This window comes from Trachurus japonicus, chromosome 22, assembly GCF_045865225.1.
Source record: "Trachurus japonicus isolate A0001 chromosome 22, Traja_1.0".
Lineage (NCBI taxonomy): Eukaryota > Metazoa > Chordata > Actinopteri > Carangiformes > Carangidae > Trachurus > Trachurus japonicus.
Window position 1 is genome coordinate 3,431,143 of NC_140928.1, and position 14,688 is coordinate 3,445,830.

Below are 14,688 nucleotides of genomic sequence, written 5' to 3' on the forward strand. Positions count from 1 at the left end.
GTTGCTCTCTGTTGTTTACTTCCCTGAATACTGTCGTAATTACTGTGCCTTCACACCAAAAGCTTCCAAAGCATCAATGAGAGCCCGGTGACACTGAGCGACCAAAGCGTCAACTGGCGTCACAGCGCTTCCAAAGCTTCCAAAGCTTCCAAAGCGTCACCAGACGAGAAGTTGAGCCTTGGTTAACTTTAGGGTAATTATCTATGACGCGGTTCAGCAGCAGCCTGTCAGAATAGAGATGTCCTTCGGCTGCCTTTTTTTTTTCTTTTTTTTGTCCGTCGGCTCCCCAGTGACCAGCGCAATCGAACTTTGACGTCAGTCACGTGACGAGTGACCAAAGCGGCTGAAAATATTTGCCTTTTTGGAAGCTGTCTTGTCTGAATCGCACCCTTGAGCGTTTTTGACACTTTGGAAGCTTTTGGTGTGAACGCACAGTTATGATATCATCAACGCGATCCCAGCGTGATGACGTCACCAAATGCCAATTGTTAGCGGGTCGACCCGCGTTTAAAAACCCCACATCGACCTGCTAATTTTAGTGGGAAAGCGACTTTAAAGAGTGAAGTGTGAACGTGCTGCTTTAACGTTTCCACCAGATCTGCAGCTCATCACAGGTGCAGGATGAAGATCAGAGCTCCACCTTCCTCATGCAGCAGCTACGAGACGGACTGAAGCTGGACAAACTCTGATGCTGCATTCATGGACCGTCGGAAACACCAAGGTTGTTACTAGCTTCAGTTCTACGAGGCCGAATGAGCTTCTGTTGTTGTGTGTGACCAGATCAGTGTTACTAATATTGTGTTTTATTCTGATGTAACTGCCAGGTGTGGTGAAACATCTGCCCATAAAATACATCTGGTAAAAAAAATAAAACAGTGCATGAAGTGTTAACGGAGAAGAAGAAGAAGAAAGTTCAGGATAATGAGTGTGAAAGTGAACGAGAGAGGAGGAGAGAGGTGACAGTCAGAGAGAGAGAGAGGAGAAGGTGAGAGAGGAGAGAGGGATGGGGGGGCGTGAGCGTGCATAAAGAGGAGAGGGAAGGACGAGAGACACCCAGAGACAGTGGAGCGACAGAGAGAGAGAGGTGACATTTAAAAATAGAAGAGGACAGAGAAGGTGTGTGTGTGTGTGTGTGTGTGTTGCGGCAGCAGCTGTTTTTCCTCCATCCAGTGAATATTAAAGTTGTTTCTCTAACAGGAACACATCGGTGTTAATTTCCCATGATCCTCTCCTCCTGTCAGCTGTGTGTGTGTGTGTGTGTGTGTGTGAGGTGTGGCAGCAACGACAGGTGACACAGCCAATCAGAAGAGAAGAGGCTCAGAGCCTCCTCCTCTCTTCTGATTGGCTGACACCGACCTGTTGTTACTAGAGCTGCAGAGAGAAGCTGAGAGAGAGAGGAGATGGAAAACTACACTGAGATGGTTTTTACATATTAAAGGGACAACAAGGAGTTTTGGAAAGTGAAGTGTTTCACACTACATTTCCCATGAGCCTCTGCGCGCATGGTGAAAAGCAAAAATAATGTTTTCAAATCAAGAATGAAAGTCAGAGGTTTGAAGACGATCAGATACCGTCATAATAACTATAAAGGCAAAACGATATATTTATCGAAAATGGACCCATTAAAGGACAATTCCCGGCAAATTCAACTGGGGCTGTATTTTCCAAACATTTTAGGTCTAAAAGAAGGAATCTAAAGATTTTCAGTTTAATTGCTCCTGTTTTGCAGTACTTGGGTCTCGCGCGAGACTTTGAATTAAATCTAAATCTAAAAACATGTCGGCTTGCTTGAAGTAAATAAACTTCTTGGTGCATTCATTGCTGCCGTGGCGATGCAGGGACAGACACAACTACCGCAAAACAGGAGCAATTAAACTGAAAATCTTCAGATTCCTTCTTTTAGACCTAAAATGTTAGGAACATGCAGCCCCAAGTTGAATTGTCCTTTAACAAGCGGTAACGTAGATTCATCCACATTACAGTAATATGAGACTCTTTTATAACCAAATACGAACTCCTCATTGTCCCTTTAAACACAAGTTGTTATAAAAAATATATATGTTTTATTTAACTTTAGTTTGTTTACAAGATCATTTTTGGACCTTGAGTGTTTTTCACAGTGTTCTGAGTTGGATCTCTCTCTGGACACATCAGGTGTGTGTTCTGAAGGTAAGAAGTCACATTGATAATGACGGCACATTCAGGGAAACACACACACACACACACACACACACACACACACACACACACACGCACACAGGCTCCTGACAGTAAGTGCACACAGCTCTGTTTCCAGTAGGAGGAGGATGAACAAAGGATGAATGAAGGATGAATGCAGCAGAATAAAAAGCAAGTGACAGGAACAAGTCGACTCATACGGGAAGAGTCTATAATAGTGTGTGTGTGTGTGTGTGTGTGTGTGTGTGTGTGTCCTGAGCCTTTTAATCGAAACAAAAGCTTGTAATGAATCACCTCCATCTCTTTCTCATTCAGTTTGTTTCTTTCCCGCACAGAGCGACTCCTTTACTCACAGCTAGAACAGTAGCTAAGTGATGGTTGATGAGTCTCTAAAGAGAAACACACTAAACAGACATGTGAGCATCCATGTGTGTGTGTGTGTCTGTGTGAACTTCCTGTGCCCTCCACAATAAAAGCTCAGCAGAAGCAGAACAAACACAGTGAAGTTCAACAGTTTGTTCTCAGCTGGGTCAGTAAACCTGTCATCCATCCATCACTCACTCACTCACTCGCTCACTCCATCGTCCATCGCTAATATTTCATACGGCACTTCACTTCACCTGTATCGCCATGGCAACCTCAGCCTGTTTTTTTTTTGTTTTTTTTTAATTGGAGCCTGAGGCCAGTCTGCATCCCTTTCATCTTCTTCCTGCACATATAGAGACTCACACTGATGGATGCATCTGTGCTCAGTGAAACACTACACATCAACTTTCTGTTTCTGACACACACACACACACACACACACTGCTCTGAGGCGTCGTCTCCCAGTGGGACACTCTGATGCTCTGTCAGTCACAGCTCTTCATGTTCCAAGTTCAAACCTGGTTCACGTACACACACACACACACACACACACACACACACACACACACTCGTTTCATCTGTGCGAGTTCAAACGGCGATGCCCTCGGTTCATGTTCGGTGTCAAACAACAAAAAACACAGACGTCGTTTCTGGGTCAAAACATTTATTGTGTTTCCAACAAAACTCAGGATCCGTCCACAAAACACAGAGTGACTGTTCAGCAGCGTCGCACAATAAAAAACAAGATTATCACCACTTTTAGTGACAGAATCATTATTAAAACAGCACAGTGTAGGTGTAAGGGTGTGATTAAACATTGATGGAAATCATTATACCGTATTTAAACATTCTACAGTGCAAAAACTCAACATCTTTCCAACAATATCTGTCTTATCTCTTGTCAAAATGTCTAATTTCTAGTCAAAACTAAACTCTCTCCACTTAAAATAAGACTCATTACCTAAATATTTGCTTGTTTTTTGATTATTTTCACTTGTTTCAAACTAATTTTCACTTGAAATAAGTAGAAAAATCTGCCAGTGAAAGCAAGTTTTTTGTGCTTGTAATAAGGAAGAAAAACTTGCTCCACTATCAGATTTTTCTACTTATTTCAATTGAAAATCTGCTTGAAAGAAGTAAAAGTGTCTAAAAACAAGCTACTTTTTATGTGATGAGTCTTATTTTAGGTAAAATAAGACTAGACTAGAAATGACAAATGACTGAGGTGTAAAACGTTGGGAACCACTGGTTTTGGCAGTGACAGCTCTTTGCTTACATTTAGAGGAAGAGGGTGGTTTCGGTTACATGTAAACAAGTCAGAACTGGATATATAATACACAATAGAATATATATAATGCTCTTTTTTATATAAACTTCCTAATACAAAGCCAATGACATTTGCACAGCTGGTCCAACAGATAATTAGTGATTGTGTGGTCTCTTTACTGCTCCCTGCTGGACAGGTGACAGGTGTGTTATTTACCTGACAGACGTCGTCAAAGTTAAGGGTTTATGTCAGTGCTGATGAATACCTAATACCTAATACCTAAAAAAAAAAAAAAAAGCTAGTAGCAGGTCTGAACTAGTGAAAAAACCTGAGGTATCTCTTTCACTGCAAAAACTATAAATCCATCAGATTTTGAAAACTGAGCTGCAGGTGATATCTCAATATCTCAGCTTGTACTTCAGGGTAAGATCCACAGAGGGACCGTGGAGGTGTCAGGACATGTCCAGTGTCTCCGTGAGGTGCTGCTGGGACTTGAACCCAGGATCTCCTGTTTACAAGACAGGCGCTTTAACCAGCTAAGCCACAGCACCTTCATCCTGCAAGGACAAGAGCTGCTTGGTTCTGACGGATGAAAGGCTTTTTGAAGCAAAACTCTCCAGATATCAAAGAAAAGAGCTGAGTTTTATTCTGGTCTTTGAAGAGAGAGACTGACCCTGATGCAGGACCCGTCTCTCTGTAGGTGTTTCAAGAAATAATAAATAAATAAATAAATAAAACACTGTTTCAAACCAGTTTAAAGGAGGTTACAGAAGAGTTTCTGTCTGTGTGTGTGTGTGTGGGAACATCACTGTTTTAACTCAGAAAGATGTGAATCAGGATAAAGATACAGATCATACAGACCAGAATCTCATGCTATAACATATAAAACCTGCAGACAACAGAGAAGTGCTGCTGGGATTTGAACCCAGGATTGCTTTGACCCACTAAGCCACAGCACCTCATTGATCTTTCCCACAGCAAACACTTTGCCTCGTCTCCATCGCCCTGAAAGGCCTCCGGTGTTGATAATGTTAGTGTCATTTAATTATCTGAGGGAGGCAGGAACGTGAGCGAGCATGCACGACTTCCACAGCCCTGGATGATCTGACACATGTAAATGCAGCTCAGCCGCGTCGTTAACGTTGCCGTTTGTTTGCACCTGCACACGCTTGTGGGAAAAGGTCGGCGCTCGCTGAAGGGCGACCGAATCAAATCAAAAGAACATTTTTCCACTTGCGGTGGTTTGAGATGAAGAAGAAGAAGAAGAAGAAGAAGAAGAAGAAGAAGAAGAAGAAGAAAAACACTTCCACACCAGTTTGAGACAAAAGTACAAACGACAACAACAGCCAATGCATATTTCATCAGATGCACTCTCACACCTGCGAACCAAAGGCAGGTTAAAAGTGCTGCTGGCAGCGTTGGAAGTTTGCACCACAACAAACCAAACTCCGACTCAATCAGAGCAACAGAAATGTTGGAAAATACAAACACTGTAGTAAAACCATTTCCTAAACTGTAATCATCTGAGGATGGCATGGTGCATTAGTGCTGTCATCTCATACCAAGCAGGTCCTGGATCTGAACATTTGACTTCAGAGTGAGCTTTCCTGCTTGAACCTTCTGTTTCATGCAACATGGAAATTATGGTGCGTTCAAGTGGAAGTTGGAGTTCCCAGGTGGCTATGTCATTATAAATGCCCCTGAGGTCAGAATTATAACTCAGAAACTTGGAGGAACTCCAGTAGTAAATTCATAATCCAAAATGGCTGCTCCAAAAACCAAAAGTGATAATTTTAGACATTAAATTCCTAGTCGTAGCGACAGTATTCTTTGGGGAGCATACATCGGTCCAACTGCCCAAAAGTCCGACGGCTCATTTCTCCGACTACCCATTCTACAGTGTTAAGGTTAGGTTTAGGGTAAGGTTAAGGGTTAGGGTTACTTAAGTCGGAGAAATGGGAGGTCGGACTAATGGACGCAAAAATAAAGAAATGTATGGTCGGAGAAATGGGTACTAGTCGGACAGACGACATGCACCCGTATTCTTCTAGCTAACAATGCTAACAACAATTAGCTAAGAAAACGGTTGCTCTATCACCAAGTTGTAGGCTAACTAGAACATGGTGAACTCAGATGTGATGTCTTCACCAATGCAGCGTCATCTTTATAGGGGAGCATATATCAGTCCGACTGCCCAAAAGTCCGACGGCTCATTTCTCCGACTACCCATTCTACAGTGTTAAGGTTAGGTTTAGGGTAAGGTTAAGGGTTAGGGTTACTTAAGTCGGAGAAATGGGAGGTCGGACTAATGGACGCAAAAATAAAGAAATTTATGGTCGGAGAAATGGGTAGTCGGACAGACGTCATGCGCCCATCTTTATAAACAACATTTCTTTCCTCCTCTGCTGCCATTTTAACAATTCGCCTAATAATAATTTAGTGGTTCCTCCTCCTCCTCCTCCGTTACAAAAACAAGATGGCGGCCATCAAAGGTGAGAAGTGTTGTGAACTAACCTGGTGCTTAGCTGCAGTGAGTGTCAGTGTGAAACACTTTTTTTTTTACAATTTGAGACATATGACACATTTGTTTAGACAGAGTTAAAAGAACAGTTTGAGAGCTCGAGCTTGGATGTGGTTAGCCTAGCTTAGCATTAGGTTAGTCGCGTCGAGTCTAAAAATAGACCTGGGGTTTAGCAGCAGATCTATAAAGCTCATTAACCAACACATTGTGTTTTGTTTGTTTGTGTTTGTTGAACACAAACAGAAATGTAAACACCTCAGTCACCTCAAACTCTGCAGCGGCTCGTTAAATGGTTCTTATCACAATAAATGTTGAGAAACTGCAATTATAAAGAGAAAGGAATGAAAGTGTGGTTTTCTCTGCAGCTATAAATTATTCACACACGCACACACACAAAACACACATGTCTGGTTGTGTGTCCCGAGGCTCGAGAGACTCAGGTGAACCACAGAGCTTATTAACCCTCCAACACACACACACACACACACACACACACACACACACACACACACACACACACACACACACACACACACACACAATGAAATCCATGCATCGACAGGCACATGAACACACACTCTGACAACACACACAGACCTTTAACAAGACAAAGGGAGGCTCCATCTTTTGACAGGAGAAGTGAACAGGGTGTTGAACTTCATCTTTGTTCTGTTTCAAACCAGTGGAGCACAAAGCATCATGGGAAATAAGGCGGGCAGAGAGGGAGGGAGGGAAGGAGGCCTCGATTGTCCGATTTCCCCTGAAAGTTCAGTCAATCAACCTGAAACTTTGGCAATTAAGTTTATTAATGAGGCGGTTAGTGAAAGGAAAGGAAGGGAAATGCTGCTAAAGATGTTAAATTCCCCCTTTAACCAATAGGAAACCACCTTCAAAGAGCTGACCAATGAGGAACCAGTTATTGTAGCTAAGCTGAGCTATCGTAGCTGATTAGCTCTGTCTAACCCTTTTCTGTTTTTGATTAGCTTCTAGCATCAACACATGATGATATTCAGATAATATTTTTTGTTTTTATTCAAAACCAGCTTTTGCCTCTCAGTTTAAAAAGTAAAAAAAAAAGGACAACCAGAATTTGCAAACCTCAAAGTTGGACCTTTATTTCCAATCTGTTCTTGTTTCAGTTTTTTTTTCTTCTTCTGGAAATACAGCTTTCTTTCTTCTTCTTTTTGTTTACTTTGAGTGTGCACAGACTCCGCCCTTGTTTCATCACATCTGGACTTGCTGCAGAAGATAGGACAGTTCATCAATTTCTATTCATGGCAACATCTTATTCCCACCATCAGGACCAAAGACACAGATCTGGGGCAACAACACTTGTCTGTACATGTGCTCTTATGCTATTTGTTATTTTTCCTTTTGGTAGCCTATTTGGTTCCTTTCTCCTTTTTGGTATGTGCACATGAATATTATTATTATTATTATTAACAGACATGTAAAGCTCTACAGTTAAGTCTCGATGCTCATGTGCAGCTGTTTCCTCTGTAGATTCAGACCAGAAATAGTTTCTGAAACATCCGAACGAAGTGAGCAGATGTGACTGTGGACAAATATAGGAGGAGAGAAAAGAGAGGAGGAGGAGGAGGAGGAGAGAGGGAGTGGAGGAGAAGAGGGTGAGATGAAATTATTAGGAGAGAGGAAGAGCAAGAAGAGGAGGAGGAGGAGGATGTTTCACCTCGTTCTCCCCAAAGAAAGAGACAGATGACTGGTGGAGTGTGGGGGTGCTGCTTTAATGAGAGGACACACAACACAACACACACACACACACACACACACACACACACACACACACACACACACACACACAGTGACACAGCACAATTGGAACCAGCTGCTGCTGTTTATCCGGCCACAAGCGGTACAGCTGCGTCGCCATGGCAGCGAGGCAACGCTCGGGGCTGCAGGCGAGAGCAGCGATCGCAAGGTCAACCAAGTGTGTGTGTGTCCGTGGAGAGCAAAGGAGAGTGTGTGTGTGTGTGGGAGAGACTTACAGTAACAAGATGAGTGTGAACAAGCTTTTTCATTATCAAGCACATAAAGAACAAGTCTGACTTAAAAACACCAAAGACTCAAACAGTTTAAACTTTGACCGAGTTGGACTTTTATTTTATTTTTTTAATTTTTTGACATCAGGACCTCGGCTGCTGTTTTTGGATCAACCTCCTCCACCTTCTCATTAGACAGCTGCTGCTGATGCACATTTTAATTGCTGTTGGGTTCAAGCTCCTTCCTGTGGACGATCCAACTCTGGCCTGAATCTGAAGGTGAGTTTTTTTTTTTTCAGGATCATAAAACACCGACAGTTTTGGTGTCAAACGGCCACATTTACATTTTTCATTTTTATCATTTTCCACCCATTCGCTCTGATCTACAGACGACTTTCCATTAGCGAGATATAAGCCGTCTAATTGCAGCCGTGAAGACGCGAGTCTGAGTCTGTGGGTGGAGACGGAGGGATGGTAATTATAGGGCTGGTGCATCCCAACACATGTGCCCAGAGGTGACGGGTCATCTGGGGCAAAAGCTGCAGCTGCTGGCAGGAGGATAAAACATTAATAATCCAAAGACATGAACAGCAACAACAACAACAAAAAATCCTCAGCGGCTGTTTACACCTGAAATGTTTGACTTTCCTGCGTTTGCCCTTCAAACATGGCAACATGGCCGACATCTGTGCCGACTGTGTGTGTCGCCAGTTTCACAAATTTTAATAATCGGCCCTTTCTCCCCTACTACTACACATCCAAGATGGCGACTGTTGAGGACCAGTTTGAGGCCCTGATGGTTCACTGCATGTTGATGTACTCAATAAATCAATGTGAACACACACATGCATTTAAAATAGTGCAAGACTAAAGAATTTTGCACATTCAGCAGCGTCTGTCTTGTTTTTGGAGCCCCCTGGTGGCAGAAGTTACACTGACAGCTGGCAACATTTAAATCAAAACAAGAGGAGGGAGATCTTTGTTCATCATTAGTAAATAAAAGTCAAAATTGTTGAGAATAAAGTTGAACTGAGTCTTTTGGAGGATTTTCATTTAAATTTTGCCTTTAGAGAGAAAAATCAAAATGTCAAGAATTAATTTTGAGTATTTCAAATTAAAGTCAACCTTTAGAGAAGATGTCAAACTCCACTCTCTGCACAGACGAAAATGGTGGAACTGTATCTCACAATCAGCTCTGAGAAAAAAACCCCAAATTATTTCTTTTTTGGCTCGTAAACGCAGTGTTGTTAGGGATTATTATCAGAAGGATTGTGTCTCAAAAGGTTGACTTTAATTTTTGAAATGTCAAGTTTATTCTCTTAAATTAAAATCCTCCTCCTCCTCTGACTCAGTTCAACTTTTGCATGATCAGTTCGACATTCTTCGACGTGTGTCTCAGCTTTTTGTGCAGAGTCTTTTCAGCTCCAACATCTTCGGCCCAAATTAAACATTTTCTCTCTAATTTTAGAAAAAGATGCAGAAACTGAAACTTACAGGTTTCCCAAATTGTGTCAACAGAAACAGTGTTACTGACAGAAAACACCAGCTCCATATTTTCATAGGCTAATGTTTACGACACACACACAGGCACAGCCTCTCATTTTCTTCTTTTTCTTCTTCCAAGCAGTTCTTTTTTTTGTTATTGTTTATAAACCCGACTCTTCACCTGCACTGCCAAACACAGAGCAGAAGAAGAAGAAGAAGAAGGGGAAGGGGAGGTGTGTGTGTGCGCGTGTGTGTGCGTGTGCGTGTGTGTGTTTGTTTCTATGTTTGAAAAAGTCAACTTCTTCTTCTCTAATTTGGGAATGCAGGATGTGGTTTTCATAACAACGAGGAGTTATATTTCATTCCAGCGCTGACTGAAGCACAAACGCACAAGTACAACACACATTTACACACATACATATACACACACAAGTGACTCAAAAAAAAGCATCTATACACACACACACGTATATGTAAAGTTGCCTGCAAATGTAGGCTGCGCACACACACACACACACAAATGTACTATGTGTATTCATAATATGCAAATGTACAGCACAGAGTGAACACTGGCACAAAAGCAACAAAACCAAACCAAGTGCATGCAACAGACACACACACACAAGGAGAAGGAAGATGGAGAATGGAGGAAATGGAAATGAGAGAAGCTGCTGGATGAGCGACGTTATTCAGCTGCAGCGATCTGATGTGTAGCCTAGATCTGCAGCTTTATTTTTATCATCACTGCATTTATTTATTGTCGTTATTGTCTAATACTTTTTCACTCAAACTTGGATTAAAGAGAGGAAAATATCTCACTGATTTACTTTTTACCGAAATGACTCACGACTCAAGACACTTTATTGTCATTTCACACATATGTATGTACAATACATAGGCTGAAACAAAATATCGTTTCTCACCAGCTTCTCACAGGACTGCTGAAGCTGAAGGACACAGCAATAAGAATAGTATCTTGACCTGGTCCTGCATTTCTGCTTGATGCCTCCAATAGTGCATTTAATAAATACTACAGGTTAGCTCATGATGATGTCATGAGTCATGAACATGCATGAGTGCTAGCAAGCATGCTACCTTTAGTTGAACAAATCACGTGATAGAGACACAAGTGTTTTACATTAGTTTTAAAATACTCATGAGTGAAACAATGAAACTTGATGCAGCTTGGTATAGACCTGCTAATGCTAACATTAGCCATTTATCTATATCTACAGTATGTTGATGTAAAGTTGAAAACAGCAGCATGCACCATAACTTATTATTGGTCCTGTACATGATAGTCAAGGTCAAGGAGAGTTCAAAGCTGAGTACAGTCACATGCTGCATGTAAATGACTGTTACAAAGTTTGAAATTAAGGTTACATGCTGTCATTCTGACATCCCACCATTCCGACATGCCACCACTCCAACATTCCACCATTAAGACATACTATCACTCCGACATACCGCTATTCCGACATGCCATCAAGCCACTATTCCGATAAGGCTTTCAAAATGTGTGTTACTCAACAGGCGACTCCCTCCTACTTATCTGGACTCTCTCTATCTATCTGGCCTGTCTAGTCTCTACTTGGTCTGTTTACTAAACTTAACCAACTCCTTTCATCATTGCCTAAACCCGTCATTACAAATACCGTCATTCCGACCAAAGGAGGCAAGAATTGTCGGAATGACGAGACATTAGATGAAGTGTCACCATTTAGGCAATTAGAGGCCTATGTCGGACTGGGGGAATGTCAGAATGGCGGTCGCCCCCCTGAAATGAGGTTCAGTTTATGAGCTAATCAAGCTTCTCTTTAGATGTCATTATGATTAAGGCCACTGTCGTTTTTCCCTTTCCCGTTCTTCTTCTTGGTCCAATTGAATCGCAAATTTCGCAGCCTAAGGCCACTCGAAACATGTCAACCCTGGTGAAAGGTCATGTGTTTAATGGGCAATTTCCACTGGATGTGGAACGGCTGCTATTCCACGCCAGCACAGCAGCGGATACGATACGTTTCAATTCTAGTCAATGTGTCAGTTCCCACAAGCTGCGGATGTGCTGCTTCACGGCTCCGGAAATCCGCAGCCCTCCCCAACACACACGCAGAGCTTCTATTTTTACTCTATCTTCTTACGCTTCATCCGGGTCGCAGGGGCAGCAGTCGGAGCAGGGACACCCAGACTTCCATCTCCCCGGACACTTCCTCTAGCTCTTCCGGGAGGATCCCAAAGCATCCCCAGGCCAGCCAAATGACATATAGTCACTCCAGCGTGTCATGGGTCTTCCTCGGTGTCTCCTAACGGTGGGACATGCCCAGAACACCTCCCGAAGTGTCCAGGGGGCATCCGATACAGATGCCCGAGCCACCTCAGCTGGCTCCTCTCGATGTGGAAGAGCAGCGGCTCTACTCCGAGCTCCTCCTGGGTGACAGAGCTCCTCACCCTATCTCTAAGGGAGCGCCCCGCCACCCTGCGGAGGAAACTAATTTCCGGCACTTGTGTCCGGAATCTTCGGTCATGACCCAGAGTTCATGACCATAGGTGAGGGTAGGAATGTAGACTGACCGGTAAATCGAGAGCTTCACCTTTCTGCTCCACTTCTTCTTCACCACAACGAACTGATACAACAACCGCATTACTGCAGCCGCTGCACCGATCCACCTATCAATCTCACACTCCATCCTTCCCCTCTCGTGAACAAGACCCCAAGATACTTAAACTCCTCCACCTGAGGCAGGAACTCTACTACTACCTGGAGGGGAATTAGAGGTGCTGATTCCCATCCCAGCTGCTTCACACTCGGCTGCAAACCACCCCAGGGCGTGCCGAAGGTCCTGGCTACTGACAGGTAAATACAACATGTCAAAATGCCAAAAAAGCCTCTGGCAACCATAATAATTCATAATGTCAAGCTCCACCCCTCACCTGAGATAAACCAGGCGAGTTGTTAACACTGAGGACAAAGTCCCAGGGACAACTTTATTGGACTTTGTCAGTCCCAGAAACAGACTGAAGAAGAGACGATCAGATTCAGCTTCAGACCAAACTAACAACTTCCTGTGAGTGAGTCCAGCTACAACACTGCTGCTTCAACCTGCTGACACTCCACACACTGAAGGTGAGTTTGACTAAAACCTGGACTCAGAGTCACAGTAAACTTCAGTCAAGTCAGTAGAGGAGGGAGGGGAGCCATGACTGACTCTACTTCTTGTCTTCTGTGTTTTCAGCTCCACTCTCAGACTAAATGGCTTCCAGACCAGAGGAGGATCTCTGTTGTCCAGTTTGTACGGAGGTCTTCAGAAATCCTGTTGTTCTGTCCTGCAGCCACAGCTTCTGTAAAGACTGTCTGCAGAGATGGTGGAGAGAGAAACGAGATCAACTGTGTCCAGTTTGTAAGAGAAGATCTTCAAGAGATGAACCACCTGTTAGTCTGGTGATAAAGAACCTGTGTGAGAGCTTCATACAGCAGAGAAAGCAGAGATCTTCAGAGACTCTCTGCAGTCTGCACTCTGAGAAACTCAAACTCTTCTGTCTGGACCATCAGCAGCCAGTGTGTCTCATCTGTCTGCATTCAGACACACACACCAACCACAGATTCAAACCCATAGATGAAGCTGCTTCACAACTCAAGAAGGAACTTGAGGAAACTCTGGAGCCCTTAAAGAAGAAATTAAAGGGTTTTGAAGAAGTTCAAGTGAAGTTTGATCAAACAACAAAACACATTAAGGTCCAGGCCCGACACACAGAGAGGCAGATTAAGGAGCAGTTTAAGAAGCTTCACCAGTTTCTAGAAGAGGAAGAGGAGGACAGGATGGCTGCACTGAGGGAGGAAGAGGAGCAGAAGAGTCAGAGGATGAAGGAGAAGATGGAGGCTCTGAGCAGAGAGATAGCAGCTCTTTCACACACAGTCAGAGCCACAGAGGACGAGCTGAGAGCTGAAGACGTCTCATTCCTGCTCAACTACAAGGCTGCAGTGGAAAGAGTCCAGCAGCGCCCCCTGCTGGAGGATCCACGGCTGGACTCAGGAACTCTGATAGACCAGGCCAAACACCTGGGCAACCTGACCTTCAACATCTGGGACAAGATGAAGGATGTGGTCTCCTACAGTCCTGTTGTTCTGGACCCAAACACTGCTCATCCAGGACTCATCCTGTCTGAAGATCTGACCAGTGTGAGAGGAGGAGACAAACAGCAGCTTCCTGACAATCCGGAGAGGATTGATTCTTTCTGTTCTGTCCTGGGCTTTGAGGGTTTTAACTCAGGGACTCACAGCTGGGATGTCGAGGTTGGAGATATTAAAGGGTGGAGACTTGGTGTGTTAGCAGAATCTGTGCAGAGGACGGGAAACAAGATACTATCTGGATTATGGGGAATATATTACAATGTAGGTAAACACTCAGCATTAACACCATCAGGTCCAGTCATTAATCTCCCAGTGAAGAAGAAGTTCCAGAGGATCAGAGTGAATCTGGACTTCAACAGAGGAAAACTGTCGTTCTCTGATCCTGATACTAACACACACATACACAGCTTCACACACACTTTCACTCAGAAGATGTTTCCATACATTAACACATGGAATAACCTCCCTGTGAAGCTGTTAACAGTGATGGTGTCAGTGACAGTGGAGCAGAGCAGTTAGAGATAAAGAGGATGATCATATTTATAATAATGGAAAAGTCAGTGAATTGAACCTGTTAAACTGCACCTGTCCTCCTGCTGTCTCATTATTATACACACTCTTTATTTCTCTTTGACTTATCACTGGTTTTAATTTTTATATTTTGTCATAAATAATGATGGAGTCAAAGAGGAGACACTGCAGCAGCAGAGTTACTCACTTTCACTGACCACTGAACAGTAGAAAT

The 14,688-nt window shown here is 43.3% G+C and overlaps 1 protein-coding gene and 1 non-coding gene across 2 annotated transcripts; one reads left to right on the forward strand and one right to left on the reverse strand.

Moving 5' to 3' along the window:
* Window positions 1–4,288: 4,288 nt before the first annotated feature.
* On the reverse strand, window positions 4,289–4,362 carry trnat-ugu (transfer RNA threonine (anticodon UGU)). The gene has a single exon. It is a non-coding gene; the product is annotated as a tRNA-Thr (tRNA).
* A 1,925-nt stretch (window positions 4,363–6,287) lies between these two features.
* Window positions 6,288–14,462, forward strand: LOC146963240 (E3 ubiquitin-protein ligase TRIM39-like). The gene is made up of 3 exons (XM_085767984.1): window positions 6,288–6,303; window positions 10,545–10,576; window positions 13,086–14,462. The coding sequence occupies exons 1-3, from the start codon at window positions 6,288–6,290 to the stop codon at window positions 14,460–14,462; spliced, it is 1,425 nt and encodes a 474-aa protein (XP_085624110.1).
* The last annotated feature ends 226 nt before the right edge of the window (window positions 14,463–14,688 follow it).

What these genes read in the sequence shown, in the direction of transcription:
- LOC146963240 (XM_085767984.1), top strand. An exon ending in CATCACTGCATTTATTTATT is followed by an intron (nt 10,577 to 13,085) that starts GTCGTTATTGTC and finishes AGACCAGAGGAG; the next exon opens with GATCTCTGTTGTCCAGTTTG.